The sequence below is a fragment of the Papio anubis genome, chromosome 17 (assembly GCF_008728515.1).
Source record: "Papio anubis isolate 15944 chromosome 17, Panubis1.0, whole genome shotgun sequence".
Taxonomy (NCBI): Eukaryota; Metazoa; Chordata; class Mammalia; order Primates; family Cercopithecidae; genus Papio; species Papio anubis.
This window is the reverse complement of record NC_044992.1, coordinates 66,737,324-66,759,543: the sequence shown is the minus strand read 5'-3', so window position 1 is coordinate 66,759,543 and position 22,220 is coordinate 66,737,324. Positions and strand designations below refer to the sequence as shown.

Here is a 22,220-nt window from a genome sequence, read left to right as displayed (position 1 = left end):
GGGAGAGCCGGGCCGGCCCATCGGCGGGGGTGGGGCAGAGGGGAGAGGGACGGGAGCGCCCCCAACCAGCGCCCGGGGACCCGCGCGGCGGAGGCGCTGTGCCCGCCCCCGGGGAGAGACTTCCGGAACCAGCCCTCATCTCTATTGGCTGATCTGCGAAGCAAGGCCCACCCCCTTGGCTTTGGGGTTGGCTGAGGAAAGATCTTCCGGTGACCCACTTCCGTTATTTGCTGCGGTGGACCGTGGGCAGCCAGGGTCGGTGAAGGTGAGTGGGGCTCGGGGCGTTGGATCGGATACCTGGAGGGCTCCTCTGCTCTGCCCTCTCTAGACTTCACGCCGACCCTTGTCACGCCCCCGTCAAGAACTCCGGGCCGTCGGCTTGCCCCGCTGTCAGAGTGTTCCTTGTGTAGCTGCCGCTCCTCTCCCCGCGATCCCTTCCTCAGCCCTCCTGGGCGCGCGGGGTCGAGGGGGCCCGGCTGTGTCCTGGGCGCCGCTGATTTAGGCGCTGCCACAAGCCGTGTCTCGTGCAATCCGCTCCCAGCGCGGCAGACTTCAATAGTTTGGTGGGGGGACTGGGGAAACGTTACGCAGACAGTGTTGACTTGCCGAGGGACGCTCAGCTGGCTGCGGGCCTGCGCCCTTCCCCTCCCTCCGGCGGCTTCCAGGATTCGAACGTGTAGAGCGTTCAGGGCTCCTCAGGTGCAGAGTTCAGTTACTCATTCAAGAAAGATTTATTGAGCACCTCCTATGCGCATGATCTGTTCTAGGCGCTGGGGATTAAGCAATAGATTTTTAAGAATTAAAAAAAATGTCTCCCGGCGCAGTGGCTCACGCCTGTAATCCCAGCACTTTGGGAGGCCAAGGCGGGCGAATTGCGAGGTCAGGAGTTCGAGACCAGCCAGGCCAACATGGTGAAACCCCCGCCTCTACTAAAAATACAAAAAATTAGCTGGGCCTGGTGGAAGGCGCCAGTAATCCCAGCTACTCTGGAGGCTGAGGCAGGAGAATCGCTGGAACCTGGGAGGCGGAGGTTGCAGAGAACCGAGACCACACCACTGCACCCCAGCCTAGGGGACAGTGCGAGACTCTGTCTCACCAAAAAAAAAAAAAAATTATTTGTGGCTTCTACTTTCTACTGGTACTTAGGAAAGTCTGTAAGGGCGCTTGATTCCCTAGTAACTTTAAAGTCATATACCAATTGCCTTAACACCTCCCCTCCACAACAGGAAACAAGTTGTCCTGAGAAAGAAAGGAACGACGGGACAGGTGTTTGACAACTTTCTTGAAGATCCTAAGATTGCTTCAGCCTCCCTTGTATTCCACTCCAAGCTTATAGAGATCTTTGACTTTGTAGTCTTTTAATATCTGACCCTGATCTTAAAGAGGACTATTTTCCTATATTCTATCTTTTTTTTTTTTTTAAAATGGCTGTAGTCATTTTCCATATTTTTCTCACATTTTCACATGTATTAAATGCCTCTTAAAATGCAGGCCTGGGCGCGGTGGCTCATGCTTGTAATCCCAGCACTTTGCAAGGCTGAGGCGGGTGGATCACCTGACGTCAGGAGTTTCAGACCGGCCTGGCCAACATGGAGAAACCCTGTCTCTACTAAAAATACAAAAATTAGCTGGGTGTGATGGTGGGCGCCTGTAATCCCAGCTACTCGGGAGGCTGAGGCAGGAGAATTGCTTGAGCCTGGGAGGTGGAGGTTGCAGTGAGCCGAGATGATGCCACTGCACTCCAGCCTGGGGGACAGAGTGAAACTCCATCCCCCCCAAAAAAAAAGGGCAGAACGTGTGCTGGTGCTGCTAGGGTATAATCCGACCTGAATAAGAACGTACAGGTGTATTACCAATCTAGTTGGAAAGGCATAGAGAGCCCCTTTAAGTTTGTGTAAAACTATGGAGCCAGTTGATATGCACAATTTCATGTGATACTTTTAACAGCCCTTGGGCAAGCAGGACTGATAATGCCCATTTTACACATAAGTAAATTGTAGCCTAGAGAGTGCCCTATGTAAAGCTTGTTGAAACTTAGGTATGTGTCAGTTTCTGTCTACTGGAGAATCAGTGAATAAAACACAATCTGGGTGGAAATGTCTTTATTAACTTTTATGCAACCTGAGTGTTATTTTTAGTAATATTTCCAGAGGTACATGGAGGGGATAAAGAGAGCTGGGCCTTTTTTTTTTTTTTTTTTTTTTTTTGAGACAGAGTCTCTGTCTTCCAGGCTGGAGTGCAATGGTGCTATCTCAGCTCACTTCAGCCTCCGCCGCCCAGGTTCAAGCGATTGTCCTGTCTCAGCCTCCTGAGTACCTGGGACTACAGGTGCATGCCATCACTCCTGGCTAATTTTTCTATTTTTAGTAGAGACAGGGTTTCACCATATTGATCAGGCTGGTCTTGAACTCCTGACCTCAAGTGATCTGCCCGCCTCAGCCTCCCAAAGTGCTAGGGTTACAGACGTGAGCCACTGTGCCCAGCCTAGAGAGCTGGACTTTTAAGGCTAAATAGGAGTTGGGCGAGAATGTATTTCTATGCCAGTTTGCACACTTTGAATTTGAAGTCACACTTTTTCTTTTCTTTTTGAGACGGAGTCTTGCTCTGTCGCCCAGGCTGGGGTGCACTGGTGCGATTCAGCTCACTACAACCTCTGCCTCCTGGGTTCAAGTGATTCTTGTGCCTCAGCCTCCAGAGTAGCTGGGATTACAGGCGTGGGCCACCACGTCTGGCTAATTATTGTATTTTTAGTAGAGACGGGGTTTTGCCATTTTGGCCATGGTGGTCTTGAACGCCTGACCTCAGGTGATCCAACTATCTTGGCCTCCCAAAGTGCTGGGATTACAGGCGTGAGCCACTATGCCTGGCTGCACACCTTGAATTACCTTGAATTTGAAAAGTTAACACTGTTTTTTTTTTTTTTTTTTTTTTTTGAGATAGAGTCTTACTGTGTCTCCCATGCTGGAGTGCAGTGATGTGATCTCGGCTCACTGCAACCTCCGCCTCCTGGGTTCAAGTGATTCTTGTGAAGACTTGCATGTTTCTAAGATTTAAAGGATTCTCTCTAAGAGGTCTTATTTTGTTATTTATCATTTTTCCCAACTGAAAATTCACCTCATAAAAAAAGCCTTGTTTTTAGCTGACTTATTTTTCAGGATCCCAAGATGGCTGGGCGAAAACTTGCTCTAAAAACCATTGACTGGGTAGCTTTTGCGGAGATCATACCCCAGAACCAAAAGGCCATTGCTAGTTCCCTGAAGTCCTGGCATGAGACCTTCACCTCCAGGTCAGTATGTTTCTGAGAGGGAACCCCGTACTTGCCATTGAATCTAGAAACAAAACAGTATTAAGGAATTACGTATGAATTATTGATGCCTTTCTGACAACCTATAAAGAAATCCTGGCATTTTCATGATGATCCTAGGAGAGGAAAGTGTGGTGACCCTCCAGGCCATAGGAGGAAGGGATAGGAAAATTACCATGTGAATTTTCTGCTGCTTATGAACAATGCTAACTTTTGCCATTCCTTGTGGGCAGGTTGGCTGCTTTACCTGAGACTCCACCAGCTATCGACTGGGCTTACTACAAGGCCAATGTGGCCAAGGCCGGCTTGGTGGATGACTTTGAGAAAAAGGTGGGACTTCATACCTCTAAAGCACCGAGCTTGTAACATGCCTGTGGGTGGGGAGCAGGAACAGGGATAATTACATACGCAGTGTGATAGCCAGATCCCTGAGGAAGCTTAGGAAAGATGCCTATGGCCAAAGGCCTGTGGTTGAGTGAACTGTAAATAGGCACAGGAATTTAGGCTCTGTTCATTCAGCAGTACAGTGTAGCCTTCATCTGGGAGCCAGAGGGCTTTTTGATCAGCACAGGAGTTTTGACCTGCTCTGTTTCTGACCTGGATTAGTAGCTTCCAGCCCTTTGGGCTCCTGGGTGTATTGGCAACAACTCACTGTCCTTGTATTTGTAGTTTAATGCCCTGAAGATTCCTGTGCCAGAGGATAAATATACTGCCCAGGTGGATGCCGAAGAAAAAGAAGATGTAAGTAGTTGAGGCTCTTGCTTATTCTAAAATTCTCTCGATCCTGACTCTTTTTTTTTTTTTTTTTTTTTTTGAGACAGAGTCTCGCTTAGTCGCCCAGGCTGGTCTCGATCTCCTGACCTCGTGATCCGCCCGCCTCGGCCTCCCAAAGTGCTGGGATTACAGGCGTGAGCCACTGCGCCCGGCCGATCCTGACTCTTTATTACAGCTAGGTTAAGGTAGAGTGAATTAAATGGAAAATTAAAGAGTTAACAACCACATAAAGGAATGGCTTGTCAGTAAATGCAACAACATGGACGAATTTCAAAATAATTATGCTGAGTGAAAGAAGCCAACAAGAAAAAGAAGAGTATAGCATATGATTCCATCTTTATAAGACTCTAGAAAATGTAGTTAAGTCTACAGTGGCTGCCTGGGGATGGTTGAGAGGGGACTGCTGGTTTCACAGGTGGATACAAATATCAAAACTTATCAAATGGTGTTCTTTAAATATGTGCATTTTCTCATATTTCAGATATACCTCAACAAAGCTGTTAAAAACAAGGAGTTGGAATTAGAAAAATTATCCAAGTAGTATTTTTTTTTTTTTTTTTTTTTTTTTTGAGACGGAGTCTCGCTCTGTCGCCCAGGCTGGATTGCAGTGGCCCGATCTCGGCTCACTGCAAGCTCCGCCTCCCGGGTTCACGCCATTCTCCTGCCTCAGCCTCCGGAGTAGCTGGGACTACAGGCGCCCGCCACGACGCCCGGCTAGTTTTTTGTATCTTTTAGTAGAGACGGGGTTTCATCGTGTTAGCCAGGATGGTCTCGATCGCCTGACCTCGTGATCCGCCCGTCTCGGCCTCCCAAAGTGCTGGGATTACAGGCTTGAGCCACCGCGCCCGGCCCCAAGTAGTATTAAAATACCTAAGTATTTGCTTGAAAGCACTGAAGGCCAAACTTTGGAACTCAGTGGCTCCACCAAAGAGAAGTCTGGCTAGGTGCTCAGGTGGCGTGTCCTGACCATTCAGTGGCTGAGCCCTGTGAAAACAGGCATTCTGTAGGTCTTCCGGATGAGGAACTTGCAGAAGCAGCCGGGTGCTGCCATCCTAAGCTGGTTTTCCAGTATGGGCTTCTTTGTGAGTGTTAGTAAAAGCTGTGGTTTGCCTCTCAGAGTGAGTGCCCCCAAGAGGTCAGGGTAACCACGGATTCTCCATAGAGCAATAGGACAGCAGGAGTGGATTGGGACGACTCCTACTTTAGCAGCTGCTGGGGTAGAATGCAGCCTGGCTTCAGAACTGAATTTCTCTTTCTTCTTAAAGGTGAAATCTTGTGCTGAGTGGGTGTCTCTCTCAAAGGCCAGGATTGTAGAATATGAGAAACAGGTAAGGATGATGGGTAACCGTTGCCTATAATATCGTTTCTTTCATGGCCACCTGGTGGCAGGAACCTGCCTTGGATATTCTGCTTTCCGTCTCTGTTTACATTAACTAAACACATTTCCCCTCTTTCCAGCTGGAGAAGATGAAGAACTTAATTCCATTTGATCAGATGACCATTGAGGACTTGAACGAAGCTTTCCCAGAAACCAAATTAGACAAGGAAAAGTATCCCTATTGGCCTCACCAACCAATCGAGAATTTATAAAATTGAGTCCAGGAGGAAGCTCTGGCCCTTGTATTACACATTCTGGACATTAAAAATAATAATTACACAGTTCTGGGTGTGTCTTCTTCTCTGGTTGAGATAACTAAGCCTGTCTTCTGAGGTGGCCTCACTGGCAGTGGACTTTTTATTTAAATAGAAAGGTGAACCTAGAGAGGTTTGTTGGGCTGGTTGTCTGACAGGCTATGTAGGTGCCACTTACTGAGGCCCCAGGACTGCTGAAATGGCAACAAGTAACACTAGGTGCTATGGCAGTGTATTTCACTGTGATGTGGTAAAGAATTGTTACATGCTGATTCTCTTCAACTTCCTCTTAGGTTTCAAACCCCTGGTTCCAAGGGAGTACTCCTGCTTGTCCATTAGTAAGTCACAAAAACAGCTGGTCCAAATGGCTAGGTGTAACAGCAGGGCTTTACTTTTCTGTGCTTCAGTTTTTGAGCACAAAAGTGGTATTAGAAAAGGAAACTTTGGTCCGGGCGTGGCTCACGCCTGTAATCCCAGCACTTTGGGAGGCCCAGGTGGGTGGATCACCTGAGGTCAGGAGTTCGAGACCAGCCTGGCCAACATGGTGAAACCCCATCTCTACTAAAAATACAAAAATTTGCCGGGTGTGGTGGGGGGCACCTGTAATCCCAGCTACTTGGGAGGCTGAGGCATCTTAGTCTCAGCTTGAGGCTTGATTGAACCTGGGAGGCAGAGGTTCCTGTGAGCCGAGATTGTGCCGTTGCACTCCAGCCTGACAGAGCGAGACTTTGCCTCTAAAAAAAGGAAAACTTTCATGCTGCAAAGTTAATTTACAGCTTTTTGCATTTGAACATGGAAAATTATTTTAACTTCATAGAGTTTTAAAATCCCCACTATTTACTGAGCAATGTCAGGAAATAGAGATGGTTTAAAGCAAGGTAGTAGATCATAGAGGAATGCAAGTATTAAAAAAGAAAAAAAAAGTATGGTGGTAGAAAGAGTTGTCCTTAAAGTCAGAGGACCTGTTATGCCTACCACCTAATTGCTGATTTTAGATTAATTGTTTACTGGCTTGAAACTTTCGTTTTCTCATTTACAAATATCAGGATTGTAATGAGAATTAAATGAGATAACCGGGGAAGTTTCTAGGTAAGAAAGTAGGCAAAGTCTGACTTGATGTGGCTTAAATGCTGTAGGAAAAGTCTACATAGTCTACGCAGGGGAGACGTGACATTTCTGCCATTTCTTTCTTTCTTTCTTTTTTTTTTTTCTGAGACAGAGTCTTGCTCTGTCGCCCAGGCTGGAATGCAGTGGTGCGATAGCTCCAAAAAGTGCTGGGATTACAGGCGTGAGCCACCACGCCTGGCCCATTTCAGCCATTTCTGCAGGCGCAGTATATTGTAGAAGAGCAACAGTGCCTGACAACCCTCGAGAAATCTGTGTGGTCTTTAAGAACATAAGCAGAGGAGAGCCTGGGTGCGTGGCTCCTGATTGGTAGGAGTAAGGCCGGGTTGAAGATGGAAGGCAGCAGAAGGGCAGAGTCTACTCCTCCCAAAACTACTGGAGTCAACAATAAGACTGGAAAGAGATGAGGAGCAGTAGCTGTGCAAGGCCTTTAATGTGCATAAGAGAAGTACCACACCCTTCCCCTGCGAGACTACAGTCACTGAACTGGCACTCAGCCATCCCTCTGAGGATCTGAGGATGCAGACGACAGCCTAGTGAAAGCGCAAGGATTTGAGAAAAAAAATGCCTGGTTAGAGCTCGCGCTATTCAAGGAGAGCACCGAGCACTGCCGAGCCCCATGAAGGTGTTGGGATGTGAAGGGGGCATCCCCAGCATTAGGGGGCGCCCTTTGGGAGATTCCCTGTGCTAAATAACAGTGAGCAAGCAACTGGGAACAGGCTCAGCTAAAGGCACCTGGGTGGGAAGGAGGTACTTTTATTTTTTAATGCCCTCTTGGATTGTTCAGCATTTTTGCGTTATACATGCATTAATTTTACATTAAAAGGTAATTGGGCCGGGCGCGGTGGCTCACGCCTGTACTCCCAACACTTTCGGAGGCCGAGGCGGACAGATCACCTGAGGTTGGGAGGAGTTCGAGACCAGCCTGACCAACATGGAAAAACCCCAGTCTCTACTAAAAAAAAAAACCATTGCACTCCAGCCTGGGGAACAAAAGCGAAACTCCATTTCAAAAAAAAAAAAAAAAGATGAAACAATGGACGCTCCCTAAGTAAATAGTAAATATAGTATCCTCAAAATGTTGCAGTATTCAACCTGGAATAGGCTGATGGGAAGCTGCCATGTATACAACCAGGGAAGTCCACCCAAAGCTCCGCAGGAGCGAAGGTTTTCAAGTAAAAAGCAAAAACAAAGCCGGGCGCGGTGGCTCACGCCTATAATTCCAGCCCTTTGGGAGGCCGAGGCGGGCGGATCACGAGGTCAGGAGATCGAGGCCATCCTGGCTAACACGGTGAAACCCCATCTCTACTAAAAACACAAAAATTAGCCGGGTGTGGTGGTGGGCGCCTGTAATCCCAGCTACTCAGGAGGCTGAGGCAGGAGAATCGCTTGAACCCGGGAGGCGGAGGTTGCGGTGAGCGGAGATCACGCCATTGCACTCCAGCCTGGGCGACAAGACTCCGTCTCAAACAAACAAACACCCCAAATCCCTGGCCAGAATACAGACTAGTATACTTACAAACACACATGGCTGCGGGCGGTGGCTCACGCCTATAATCCCAACACTTTGGGAGGCCCAGGCAGGTGGATCATTTGAGGTCGGCAGTTCGTAAACAGCCTGACCAATATGGTGAAATCCCAGCAGGCGCCTGTAGTCCCAGCTACTCATGAGGCTGAGGCAGGAGAATCGCTTGAACCCAGGAGGCTGACGCTGCAGTGAGCCAAGATGGCGCCACTGCACTCCGGCCTGGGCGACAGAGCAAGACTCTGTCTCAAACAAAAACAAAACAGCACTTTACTAAAAGAAAATAAATGCAGGCCGGGCGCGGTGGCTCAAGCCTGTAATCCCAGCACTTTGGGAGGCCGAGACGGGCGGATCACGAGGTCAGGAGATCAAGACCATCCTGGCTAACACAGTGAAACCCCGTCTCTAAAAAAAAAAAAAAAAAAAAAAGTGCATACAGAGGAAATTGAGAACATCGTTAAGTGTACACCGCTCTGATGTTTCACAGGCGGAACAGACCTGTTCCCATGGGAAAATCAGCAGCTTCCCAAAGCGCTTCTGAAGCTACCCCTATCCCAGAGTAGCACTATTTTGACTTCGTTTTGCCTACTCCCGGCGACTCCTTCCTCTCATCCATCAGCCCCCTTCCTCCCTCTCAGCGTTGTTGTGAGGGTTATGAGTAAAATGGAGGCTTTTTTTTTTTTTTTTTTTTGGCAAACTCTGAATGCCGGATGTCATCCCCTTTGACCCTGCAGCCCGACTCTCCGCCTTTCCCCGGCTCCTCTGCTCGTCACCCCATCATGTCTGGGAGGCACCACCAGGCTTCCTGCCCTCTGGCTTTAGGCCGAGCCTCAGCAGCGGGAGAGTGGAGGGAAGGAGGAAGCTGAAGACGAGTATTTACTCCCTTGGCTCCCTCCCTGCGATAAGGTCACCAAGGGCTCTCTGCATCTCTGGACCTGACATCTTGGCTCCTGGGGGCGACTTTCCAAACCCGATTCCAGGTTCCAGGAACTGCTGCCTTTTGTAGCCCTTAGGCCTGGTGATGGGGGGACAGCTCGTTACTAATGCCCATCCTGGAGTTCTCACGTTTCCTTACACTTGCCCTTGCTAAACGGGCCTCCTTTAAACGCTCCTCGGATTACCCAGTGGGAGTGTGCCATCTTCTTCCTTCCAGACGCTGACTGGTAAAAGAAATTAGCATTGGCCGGGCGCGGTGGCTCATGCCCGTAATCCCAGCACTTTGGGATGCTGAGGCAGGTGGATCATGAGGTCAGGAAACCGAGACCATCCTGGCCAACACGGTGAAACCCCGTCTCTACTAAAAATACAAAAAATTAGCCGGGCGTGGTGGCGGGCGCCTGTAGTCCCAGCTTGTTTGTCTGCTGTTAAACAGCAGACAAAACTCCAGTCCCTGGCAGGGCCCAGTGGCTCACGCCTGTAATCCCAACACTTTGGGAGGCTGAGGCAGGAGAATGGCGTGAACCCAGGAGGTGGAGCTTGCAATAAGCTCAGATCATGCTACTGCACTCGGGCCTGGGTGACAGAGCCAGACTCTGTCTCAGGGAAGAAGAAAAAGGAAAAAAAAAAAAAGAAGAAAGAAAAAAAATTAGCATTTTTCTTCCCCTATGTCCAAGTACACTTGCACACACAAGCATGCTGACACCCTCTTCCTCCAAGAACAGGGTAGTGGGGTGGTGGGTGCCCTCTGAATGTGGACAGAGCCCACTAGCAGGACTGAGGCCAGAGAGTTGGGCAGCACCCCCACTGCCCTTGAGGCTAGGGACTAGAGTTTTTTGTTTGGTTGGTTTTTTGAAGCAGACTTTCACTCTGTTGCCCAGGCTGGAGTGCAGTGGAGCGATCACGACTCGAACTTTTGACCTCGTGATCCGCCCGCCTCAGCCTCCCAGAGTGTTGGGATTACAGGCGTGAGCCATTGGGCCTGGCCAAAGACTAGAGTTTTGTCTGCTGTTTAACTTCATAAGGATAGACCGAAACATAACCCGCCCCATTTCATTTGCTTGTGGGTTTGTAGCTTGTAGAGCACGTTTACGAGGCGAATGTTTGGATGTTGAACTCGTTCAAGGTACAAGACAACAAGAAATGGGGCCCCACTTATCCTCACATCGGTTTGCCTTTCAAAGTAGTCAGTCTTCATCTAGAAGGAAAATTAATTGAAATAGACACATGCACAAAATAAAGGTAAATGATGTTAAAAAGACAAAACGTGCCAGTTGGTTTTTGTTTTTTACGTTATAACTTTTTTTAAAAAAAAATTACTTCTATTAAAATGGATCTCAAAAGACCAGCTTTTTGCAGCTAGGCTACGCCACCACAAATGTGTTTCGAACCCAGAGCCCAAACCCTAAAAAAATTCCAAAGCCGTATCCACTAGGCCACCGGGGAACCGCGCAAGAAGTACGCGATCTCGTCTTTTAGAATGAGACGCCACAGGCTGCGTAATGACGCCATAACCGGAAGCGTCCCGGGATGCAAAGCCTGATTGGACAGAAGCAGCTCCCCAGCATCGGATCCCGGGAGCCGCGGTACCGAGGGATTGGAAGGCATTTCTGGGCCTAAAACAAGTAAAGAGACGGAGATTATACTTGCAAGGATTAAAATGTTCCGACCACGAAGGGACTCGAACCCTCAATCTTCTGATCCGAAGTCAGACGCCTTATCCATTAGGCCACGCGGTCGCCTTCTATGTTTGCCCACCCGGGAGACCGGTTTGATGGTCATTAAATGCTCGGGCGTGGCGCAGCTTCGGTGCTCGCACCCTGTCCGCCTATAGCGAAGCGCTCACCCTCCCTCTGGCCCCAGCCGCACGCGTAGTCACCCCCGAGCGGAGCAGCACCTGGACTAGTCTCAGAGCTTCCCTGAGAATTGTGATCGCGTGGCCTAAGGGATGAGGCGTCTGACTTCAGATCGTAAGATTTAAGGTTCCTTTGTGGTCGGGTTCTTTTTGAGCGAGCAGCCCGTGCCCGAACCCCAGCATCGTTTGAGGGTTTGTTCTTCCCTCTGTCCTCGTGCATCCCTAATCCTCCCAGCTATGCTCCACCGGGCTCTGCGCTCGCCGAGTGCTTCTTCTCGGCGTTACAGGGCACCGCGGGCTCCTGTTCCCCGCGCATCGCCACCGCGTGGAGCTCTTGCGTAGCCCGGTGGGGACGCCGCGCCCAGCGGGCGGTTCATCCCGTCGTCCCGATGGCTTCTCAGGCTTGGAGCGCGGTGACCCACTGCAGGGCAGTGTTTGGGCACGTATGGTCGTATGCCTATCAATGAGCACGTGGGTTTGGCGTCTTACCGCGCCCCAGTGGCCTAATGGATAAGGCACTGGCCTCCTAAGCCAGGGATTGTGGGTTCGAGTCCCACCTGGGGTGGGACTGTGCTCTCAAGATAATTTTTGGTGCTGGCAACCGGAGACCTCAGAATCCACCACCACCTACCCGCTACTTGCTTGCCTCTGCCCTGGTTTGCGCCCCTCACCTTCTCTTGCAGGACCCTCAGTTTGCAGTCGCGGTGGTCATTTACCCCTGGTACTCCGGGGCTGCCCCGCCAGGTGGAGCTGGGGTGTCCTGGGAACCCTTTAAGCAACTTTATTCTTACGACTTACCCCAGCTTCGAAATTGTGGGGCCCTACCCGGACGAAAGCTGTTCATTCAGGGGCTTGGCGAGATCCGCGCTTACCGGCTTTAGGTACTTGGAGGAGCTGGCTCCTCCTCAACATATTGCACGGGTGTCGAACCAGAGACCAAAGTGGATTCCAGCGTCTCTGAGAAGGGAAGAGAAAATAAATAAAAAAAACCGTGAAGAAACTTGCCACTTTTACCCCAGGTGGGACTCGAACCCACAATCCCTGGCTTAGGAGGCCAGTGCCTTATCCATTAGGCCACTGGGGCTCGTGACACGTGGTTGCGCCATCCTTTGCCCTCATAAGCGAGTGGCCCCTTTTTCTAGCGAAGGCCTCAGAGAGGCGCGATCCATCGAGTGGGTCCCTTCCTGCCGCGCGCACGTTTGGTGAGCAGGCGGGAAGATACCGCGGTGCGCAGGGACCTGCCCCCACCCTTACTTAGCGAGCACCAGCCTCTAGCCCCCGGCACTGGGACGCTCCATGGGGCCCGGAGGGTCCGCTTGGAGGTTGCCTGGACACCCGGACCATGGGGTATGAAGACTGAGGTTTGGAGGAGTTTCCTTCCTACCGCCCTGAGCCTTGCTGTCCACCTCTACAGAACTGATACAAAATCCAGGAATTTTAGGAAAACGTAGCGTAGGAAGTGAAGGAGAACAGACAAGTATTAATCATGAATATTGAAACAAACACTGAAAATCTTGCTTATCATGAGGGAATGTACAACCGGGGGAACAAGTCCTTCCGGTTATAATAATAGAAATATGTATACTCGATATTACAAATATAGAGTAGATAGAAAGGAAAATCAGCCAAGTAGATATTTCACCCTAATTCTAACAAAGAACAAGCACATTTTAAAATGTTACGCACATTTAAAATCCACTATTAAAGGCTACAGGCCGGGTGCGGTGGCTGACGCTTGTAATCCCAGCACTTTGGGAGGGCGAGGTGGGGGGATTGCTTGAGCCCAGGAGTTCAAAACCAGCCTGGGCAACATGGCGAGACACTGTCTCATTTAAAAAAAAAAAATTACGTGTGTGTGTGTGTGTGTGTATACATATATATATATATATAAAGTCTACTCACATCCGAAGGATTTAACAGAAGTTCAGCCAAGGGCAGCGTCAGCGTCGGTCACCGTTGTGCTTCTCTTGAGACCTTGCCAATCTGGCCCAGCATCGCAGGGCAAAGGAGACTTGGGGACATTCTTTTTTGTTTCTCTCCAAAATGTAGAATCTGCAGAAACCTGTCTCCTCCTCTTAATAGCAGCAAGAAGGATTTAACCCACTTGGCTCCAGTTTACTGCCTTGAGGATGCCCCCACTTTAAGTTAACTAACTTGTCCCTTGCTGGGACCCAGCACTCTGCTCCAGGGCAAACCTGCAGGGATGCCTTCTCTGCTTTCCTGCTGCCGCCCTCTAGCCAGGCATGTCCCCCCACCCACCCCACGCCTGCCCGGGGCTCAGCCTTGCCTCGCTCAGCTGTTCCTATTCGTCCCCAGGAATACTCTTGTCTCCCTGGGTCTTGGTTCTTCCAGCTCCAACCTCACTCCCAGCTCCAGGATTCCATTCCCTCTCCTGGGCATCACCACTGGGCACCCCTGCTCAAAGGCAAAACCACACTGATGCAGCTGTCCTCCCAAGGCCACTCCCCTTCATGACGTTCCTGAGTGCACAACATCATCCATGTCACACCCCCACTCCCACACCACCCAGGCCAATTTTCTGTCCTCATAATCCTCCAGCATCCGGTATTTCCTCCCCATCCCTGCTGCCACCGCCCTAGTTCCAGAACATGTCCCTGACTGCTCACATGAGGTCAGTTGCCAGCCATGCACACTTTCCTCCAGTCTCCTCGTTCTGTCATAGGCAGAGCAGTCTTCCTGCCACAGCTTCTGTAGGGGAAAGACTAAATGTCTTTAGCTGTCACTTTTAAGTCCTTTCTTAAGGATCCCAGTCAATGTGGCAGACTCATCTTTCACAGCTCCTCGCCCTCTGGGTTCCAGCCAAACTGGGCTACAAATCATGGCTGACATTGCCCAAGTACCAGCTCAGTGCCACTAACCACGTATCTATTGACTGAAATCCCACAATAACCTTATGAGGTAGGCGCTAATAACATAACCTCTGGTTTAGGCTGAACACAGTGGCTCACACCTGTAATCCCAGCACTTTGTGAGGCTGAGGCAGGCTGATCACTTGAGGTCAGGAGTTTGAGACCAGCTTGGCCAACATGGTGAAACCCCGTCTCTACTAAAAATACAAAAATTAGCTGGGTGTGGTGGCAGGCGTCTGAGTTCCCAGCTACTTGGGAGGCTGAGGCAAGAGAATGGCTTGAACCCAGAAGGTGGAGGTTGCAGTGACCCGAGATTGTGCCATTGCACTCCAGCCTGGGTGACAGAGTGAGCCTCTGTCTCAAAAAACAAATGAACAAACAAACAAAAAAACCCCTAGTTTATAGGTGGAGAAACTAAGGTTCAGAGAGGTTAGATAGCAGCTGGGGGAGGTGGACGGATGGGAGCTGACCCTGAGCAGTCCTCTTCAGAGCCCATTCTCTCAACCACAAGTTTCCTGTCCAGCCGCAGGCAGGCCTTGCAGTTGCCATTTTCCTAGCCTTTGCTGTTAGCCACCACTGGAGCCTCCCAAGTGACATGCTGTTACCCTGCCAGTTCCTCCCCTCCCTTCAGGCCCATCTCAAGCACATCTTCTCCAACCCTCCAGCTGGAACTAGTCACTCCTCTGCCTCCAGCAATCTACTGAGACCTTTCTTACGTCATTCATGATGCTTCAGGTCCTGCTACTGTAAGAGGAATCCATTTTTCCTCTCAGCTTTTATTATCACCTGATCAAATGTCAATTCTCTGGAAGAAAGAATTTTGCTTTATTCACTTGAGTCCTCCCCACCCCACGCTCTGAGTGCCTGGCATTCACTTAGCATTTGCTGAATTACTGAATGAACTAGTAAATTTTTTACATCCTGCATATGAGCCTCAGCTCCCTCCCAGACTCGAGTCCCTTGAGGACACGGACCACGTCTTTCCTTTAAAGGAGCCATGCTAATCTTCTCTGTATCATTCCAATTTTATTTTATTTTTGAGACAGAGTCTCACTCTGTCACCCAGGCTGCTGGAGTGCGGTGGCGCGATCTTGGCTCACTGCAAGCTCCGCCTCCCAGGTTCACGCCATTCTCCCACCTCAGCCTCCCAAGTAGCTGGGACTACAGGCACCCGCCACCATGCCTGGCTAATTTTATTTTTGTATTTTTAGTAGAGACGGGGTTTTGCTGTGTTAGCCAGGATGGTCTTGATCTCCTGACCTTGTGATCTGCCCGCCTTGGCCTCCCAAAGTGCTGGGATTACAGGCATGAGCCACCGCACCTGGCATTCCAATTTTAGTATGTGTGCTGCTGAAGTGAGCAAATTTTTGTATTTTGTAAGTCATTTGTAAATGAATTTTCCCCTTGTTTAGACTCATGTGCTCACATCAACTAGATCAAAATCATATAGAACAGTTTAAGAAATTTATACATGCCAGAGCAATCTGCTACTGCAATGCTAGCCTGAGAGGATTGCAAAATTCTCCTTCCAGTTCCAACTTACTCTTCGTGCCTCTAAAACCCACTGCCTAATACAGCACCTAACACACAATACTTTTTGTTACTCAAGATACCCACTGGTTTTGTTGGGGTTTTCAGATCCAACACCAGGTCGTGGGGGCGATGAAGTCTGCTGGAGTCAAAGGAATGAGAAAAAGAGTTTGAGAGAAAAAGTGGGACCAGGAGGCCACCGCGAGTGGGGAGGCTGTGAAGGCCCCCACCTCTGGGAGCCCACACTGTTTATTGGTGCTCAAACAAAGAAACAGGTGGTGAGGATGTGGGGGTTGAAAGGAAACAGTGTATCAAGTGAATGAGAAACATGGCTGCTTGAGATAATGGGAGTGCTAGAAGCAAGGAGCTAAAGTCTAGCAGACATGCAAGCCCTGCCTCAGCTTCTCTCCCAACACTCAGCTTTTCTCCCAACATGCCCTGCTTCTCTTTTTGTAAAACCACCACAGCTACTATCATTATTACTAGCATAAGGTGACCTCTTTTTTAAATTAATTGGGCAAGGCAATTTCAGGTTATGCAGCCCTTAATTGCCAGTTGGTGATCCAGCTTCATTTTTCTTAGCCCTTATTCAAAATGGAGTTGCTCTGGTTTGAATGCTTCCCACGTATCTCCCCTTTGCCTTTTATAAGAGGACCCTTAATCCTAGGGGTTGCAGAAGGATGAAGGTCTGTTTTCTGTAACTTCTTCGTGCTGAGTAGGGGCGATGATACTGCTGCCTATCTATTAGGGTCTCTTGTATTCAGGTAGGGAGGAGTTCAGTCAGAAAGCATTGGTCCGTTAAGCATCTATAGGTAAAACTCTGGTGCTCCAGCAGTTTCTCAGCATGGCTCATACTGGGGGAACCCGGCACATGGTTGGGATCCATGGCTCCTTCCAGTCTCCTCTTCCATGGTTGTACACACGTTGAGGGCACCTACACGGTTTGTTCATCTCCTGCAAAAACACAAGCATACCCTCACCCCCATGTTAGTAAATCTACTGAAACAGAAGCAAAAACTTTTGTGGCTGTAGCTGGGAGACATGCCATTACTGAAGCATTTGTAACTCAGTTTTGGCCTCGTTGGTTAATTACTGTGAGATAAAACTTACCGTTGATAATGAGAAGCAGGCCCCTTCTAACAGAACGCACAGAGAAAGCAAACTGAGGCTTAAAAGCAATCCAAAGGCTGGATGCAGTGGCTCACACCTGTAATCCCAGCACTTTGGGAGGCTGAGGTGGAGGATCACCTAAGGTTGGGAGTTCAAGTCCAGCCTGACCAACATGGAGAAAATCCGTCTCTACTAAAAATACAAAAAAAAAAGAAAGAAAGAAAAAAAAAATTAGCCAGGCGTGGTGGCGCATGCCTGTAATCCCAGCTACTTGGGAGACTGAGGCAGGAGAATCACTTGAACCTGGGAGGCAGAGGTTGCAGTGAGCGAAGATCACGCCATTGCACTCCAGCCTGGGCAACAAGAGTGAAACTCCATCTCAAAATAAATAAATAAAAGCAATCCTTAAACTTTCAATTTGCACTGTACAGGTGGGGCCACTAGATGCTGTGGTTCATGATAGATCTTCAGATGTTAGGTGGGCACCCACAGAGGTACCTGATTGTCACCTGGAGAGACACAAGCAAATCCTCTTCCCCATAAAATTATCTTTCCTTTTTCCCAGCTCTTTGGATGTGCATCCCTCCACCATATATCTTGTCCAGCTTTTTTATTTTCCTTTTGTCCTGTCAGGTGTTGTTCAGCTGCAGTCACGGGTTGATCTTTTTGTAAATTTAAAATATTTAATGTTAATAAAGCTAAATGCAATTGCATATGTAGTGTCTTATATTCCTGGTCCCCTCCTTTTTGCTTTTGTATTTGAGTTTTTAAAGTACAATTAGCTCTTTCCAGTAATGCTTGTGTTTGTGAGTTATATGGAATACCTGTAGTATAGGTACTATTCCATTGTTGAAAAAATGTAGCCATGGCTTTACTACAGTATCCTAGGTCATTACCAGTTTTGATTTTTTCTGGGATTCTCATAACTGAAAAGCAAGATAAAAGATGTCTTTTAACATGAGCTGTAGCTTCCCCTGTTTGTCATGTGGCCCAAATAAAATGTGAATAGGTATCTACTGAAACATGAACAACGGACAATTTTCCAAAAGCGGGAATATGTGTTACATCCGTCTGCCAGATGGAATTTGGAGATAAACCTCTAGGGTTAACTCCTTTTATGTGGCAGATGCAGGACTTGGCAGGCAGAACAGTGTTGCACAATTTCTTTAGCTTGTTTCCATGATAGACCATATCTTTTTCTAAGGCCTGAGGCATTAAGATGGGTTAAAGAATGAAATGTTTGTGCATCAGCAAAGGCTGCAGACACCAGTGCATCTGCCCTTTGATTAAGTTTAGTTAAAGGGCCAGGGAGGTTAGTATGTTCTCTCATATGAGTGGTATAGAAAGGGGAATGCCTTTGTTGCACTGCTTGCTGTAAAGAATGAAATAAAAGATTAAGTTGTTCATCAGCCACATTTCAAATTAAGGCACATTCAATATTTTGCATGGCTTGCACTACATAGCCTGAATCAGAAACAATGTTTACTGGCTGCTTAAAAGTTTTTAGCACTATAATCACAGCCATAAGTTCAGCCCTTTGAGCAGAAAGAAGCAGTCTGTTTGAAAAACTTGCTGTTGAGGTGTTGCAAATGAGGCTTTTCCGTTACTAGATCCATCAGTAAAAATGGTAATGGCTCCTTCAATAGGGGCTTTTTGAGTAATAGAAGGCAATATCCAGGATGTTAATTTTAGAAACTGGAAGATTTTAGACTTAGGATAATGATTATCAAGAATGCCAACAAAACTGGCAAAATTAACCTGCCATTCTTGGGAATTAATATAGGCTTGTTGAATTTGTTGTTTAGTTAATGAAACTATAATCTGATTTGGATCATATCTCATTAGCTTTGTTGTGCGCAGCCTCGCTTGCCGTACTAGCACAGCAATTTGATCTAAGTACAGAGTGAGAGTTTTGGTTGTATTGTGAGGTAGAAAAAGCCACTCAACCAGATCATCTGCTGGTTTATTATTTATGATGGGAACAGTAAAACCAAATTTTTCATAATCTTGGGCAGCTAAAGGAATGGTAAAAAAGCAATCCTTTAGATCTATCACTATGAGAGGCCAGTATTTTGGGATCATTGTTGGGGAGGTCAGCCCTGGTTGTAGCGTGCCCATGGGTGGAATCACAGCATTAACAGCCCTTACATCTGTTAACATTCTCCATTTCCCTGATTTTTTCTTAATGATAAATACAGGAGGCCGGGCGCGGTGGCTCAAGCCTGTAATCCCAGCACTTTGGGAGGCCGAGACGGGCGGATCACGAGGTCAGGAGATCGAGACCATCCTGGTTAATATGGTGAAACCCCGTCTCTACTAAAAAGTACAAAAAAAAACTAGCCAGGCAAGGTGGCGGGCGCCTGTAGTCCCAGCTACTTGGGAGGCTGAGGCAGGAGAATGGCGTGAACCCGGGAGGCAGAGCTTGTAGTGAGCTGAGATCTGGCCACTGCACTCCAGCCTGGGCGATAGAGCGAAACTCCGTCTCAAAAAAAAAAAAAAAAGATAAATACAGGAGAATTCCAAGGGGAGAGAGTAGGCCCGGCTATTTTTGTTGTTGTTGTTTTGTATTTTTTAGTAGAGATGGGTTTCACCATGTTAGCCAGGATGATCTTGATCTCCTGACCTCGTGATCTGCCTGCCTTGGCCTCCCAAAGTGCTGGGATTACAGGCGTGAGCCACCGTGCCTGGCATACCTTTTAAATTTAGACTAGACCTTCCAAGTCATAGACCGACTGTTCCTGAGGATAAGGGTCCCCTAACTCCCATGGGGACCTTCTTTGGTGGCTCCCCAGGAAGTGTGTCTGGAATTGGTTCCTTCTGGTGGGTTCTTGATCTTGCTGACTTCAAGAATGAAGCCACGGACCCTCGTGGTGTTACAGTTCTTAAAGATGGTGTGTCTGGAGTTTGTTTCTTCAGATGTTCAGATGTGTCCGGAGTTTCTTCCTTCCAGTGGGTTTGTGGTCTCGCTGACTTCAGGAGTGAAGACATAGACCTTCGCAGTGAGTGTTACAGCTCTTAAAGGTGGCGTGTCCAGAGTTGTTTGTTCCTCCTGGTGGGTTCGTGGTCTCGCTGACTTCAGGAATGAAGCCGCAGACCCTCGCAGTGAGTGTTACAGCTCATAAGAGTAGTGCGGACCCAAAGAGTGAGCAGCAGCATTTATTGTGAAGAGCGAAAGAATAGACCTTCCGCAGCATGAAAGGCGACCCAAGCAGGTTGCTGCTGCTGGCTCGGGTGGCCAGCTTTTATTCCCTTATTTGGCCCCACTCACATCTTGCTGATTGGTCCACTTTACAGAGTGCTCATTGGTGCGTTTACAAACCTTTAGCTAGACACAGAGTGCTGATTGGTGTGTTTACAATCCTTTAGCTAGACAGAAAAGTTCCCCAAGTCCCCACCTGATTCAGAAGCCCAGCCGGCTTCACTTCTCATAAGGAGACAGGAGGCCGGGCGCGGTGGCTCAAGCCTGTAATCCCAGCACTTTGGGAGGCCGAGACGGGCGGATCATGAGGTCAGGAGATCGAGACCATCCTGGCTAATACGGTGAAACCCCGTCTCTACTAAAAAATACAAAAAACTAGCCGGGCGAAGTGGCGGGTGCCTGTAGTCCCAGCTACTTGGGAGGCTGAGGCAGGAGAATGGCGTGAACCCGAGAGGAGGAGCTTGCAGTGAGCTGAGATCCGGCCACTGCACTCCAGCCTGGGTGACAGAGCAAGACTCCGTCTCAAAAAAAAAAAAAAAAAAAAAAAGGAGACAGGAATTGTGCTGTAGAGGTCTATGGCCACACTGCCTGCTGAGGCAGGGGACAGTTGTTGCACAGGGCACTGGCTGTGCCGGGTATGCCTCAGTTTGTTGAGGGGCTCAAGGCAGGCCCCTATTCCCGTTTCCCGAAAGAGGTTGTCCATCACTGCTAAATTTAGAATGACATTGTCTTGCCCAGTTTTTGCCTTTCTTACACCAGGGACATATGCCGGGACTTTTCTGTTGACTGATGGTAGAAATGTTTGCTTTTGATTTCCTTTTCTGCATTCCTTTCTTGTGTGTCCAAATTGCCCACAATTAAAGCAAGAGCCTGAGAAACGGGGCATATTCTTTCCTACTCTTAATCCAGCCATAGCCTGAGCTAAAAGAGTAGCCTTATGTAAGTTACCTCCAATGCCAATGCAAGCCTTAATATATTTAGCTAAATAAGGCTTCCCTCTCTGGGGTCTAATAGCAGTTTGACACTCTGCATCAGTATGATATGCAAGAAGCTGTATTACATCCTGAGCCGTTTTATCAGTTATGGCTTTACACACAGCCTCTTGGAGTGGAGCAATAAAATCAATATACAGTTCTTTAGGTCCTTGTCAGAGAGAACTGACATAAGGATATTTTTCCCCTGTAACATTTATCCTTTCTCATGCTGGTAAGCACACAAAGCACAGCTGAACAATGGCAACATCCTCCATTACTGCTTGATTCTCTAATCGACCCCAATTAGGGCCAAGTCCCATTAACTGTTCAAAGGAAGCAGGCACAGGTGGCTGTGCTTGTATGTTTTCCCTTACCTGAGTTTGAGCTTCATCAGCCTACCAGGTTTTAAACTGCAAATACCGAGATGGAGTGAGAACAGATTTTGTCAAAGTATCCCAGCCACATGGTATTAATCTACTATCAAGAGCCATATTTTTTTTTTTTTTTTTTTTTTTGAGACGGAGTCTCGCTGTGCTCCCAGGCTGGAGTGCAGTGGCGCGATCTCGGCTCACTGCAAGCTCCACCTCCCGGGTTCACGCCATTCTCCCGCCTCAGCCTCCCAAGTAGCTGAGACTACAGGCACCCGCCACCACGCCCGGCTAGTTTTTTGTATTTTTAGTAGAGACGGGGTTTCACCATGTTAGCCAGGATAGTCTCGATCTTCTGACCTCGTGATCCACCCGCCTCGGCCTCCCAAAGTGCTGGGATTACAGGCTTGAGCCACCGCGCCCGGCCAAGAGCCATATTTTTTAATAGAGTTTGCACAAAAGGAGAGTTCGGTCCCTATTGACTAACGGCTTGCTTAAATTCGGTTAGTAACTTAAAAGGAAAAGTGGCCAATTAGCTGTATTCTGTCCTCTCTGCTGGATGATAGTAACAGGAAATTGCCATGCTTCAAGTCTCCCTCCACTCTAGCTTTTTGAATATAACTTTGTATAGCACCACCAGTTGCTCCAGGTTTTAATGTTGCAACTTCAGAAGCAGTAAGTTTTTCAGCTAATTCATCTTCTGAACCATTTGGAGAGAGAGGAGGTGGCCATTCACTTATTCAGCAGGTGGAGCTGACAGGCTAATAGAACATACTTTTTTTAGTTTTCCTTTCTTTTCTTTAATCTCCTCCGGTAGCTGTTCCTCACACTCAGAATCTGAAGTTAGTTTTTTACACTCGTCCTCCTCTGAATCTGCCTCATCATCTCTTTGAAATGGCTGAAGAGCTGCCTTTATTAGCGCCCACACTGACCAAAGAGAAACTCCAATTTCTGCTCCTTCTTTATACGCCTTTTAAAAATCTCTCCCAATTCTCTGCCATTCATCTAACTCCATAGT

The 22,220-nt window shown here is 48.3% G+C and overlaps 1 protein-coding gene, 1 long non-coding RNA gene and 3 other non-coding genes across 8 annotated transcripts; 2 read left to right on the top strand and 3 right to left on the bottom strand.

Moving 5' to 3' along the window:
- The first annotated feature begins 159 nt into the window (after positions 1 to 159).
- On the top strand, positions 160 to 5,740 carry ATP5PD (ATP synthase peripheral stalk subunit d). Of its 3 annotated transcripts, none has more exons than XM_003913405.4 (6): positions 160 to 265; positions 3,156 to 3,286; positions 3,538 to 3,634; positions 3,974 to 4,045; positions 5,344 to 5,406; positions 5,537 to 5,740. In XM_003913405.4, the coding sequence occupies exons 2-6, from the start codon at positions 3,165 to 3,167 to the stop codon at positions 5,666 to 5,668; spliced, it is 486 nt and encodes a 161-aa protein (XP_003913454.1). In that variant the 5' UTR covers positions 160 to 265; positions 3,156 to 3,164; the 3' UTR covers positions 5,669 to 5,740. The 3 variants fall into 3 exon arrangements, with proteins under 3 accessions (XP_003913454.1, XP_009189473.1, XP_009189474.1); XM_009191209.3 differs by having other exon boundaries at positions 196 to 265; positions 3,140 to 3,286; XM_009191210.3 differs by lacking the exon at positions 160 to 265 and adding an exon at positions 2,956 to 3,071.
- Positions 5,741 to 10,574: 4,834 nt separating this feature from the next.
- On the bottom strand, positions 10,575 to 13,686 carry LOC101024187. Of its 2 annotated transcripts, XR_004179503.1 has the most exons (3): positions 13,054 to 13,686; positions 12,024 to 12,108; positions 10,575 to 10,912 (listed from the first exon to the last, which is right to left on the bottom strand). It is a non-coding gene; the product is annotated as an uncharacterized LOC101024187 (long non-coding RNA). The 2 variants fall into 2 exon arrangements; XR_162836.5 differs by having other exon boundaries at positions 10,575 to 12,108.
- TRNAR-UCG lies at positions 10,963 to 11,035 on the bottom strand. The gene has a single exon. It is a non-coding gene; the product is annotated as a tRNA-Arg (tRNA).
- Positions 11,644 to 11,716, top strand: TRNAR-CCU. Its single transcript has one exon. It is a non-coding gene; the product is annotated as a tRNA-Arg (tRNA).
- TRNAR-CCU lies at positions 12,163 to 12,235 on the bottom strand. Its single transcript has one exon. It is a non-coding gene; the product is annotated as a tRNA-Arg (tRNA).
- Positions 13,687 to 22,220: the final 8,534 nt, after the last annotated feature.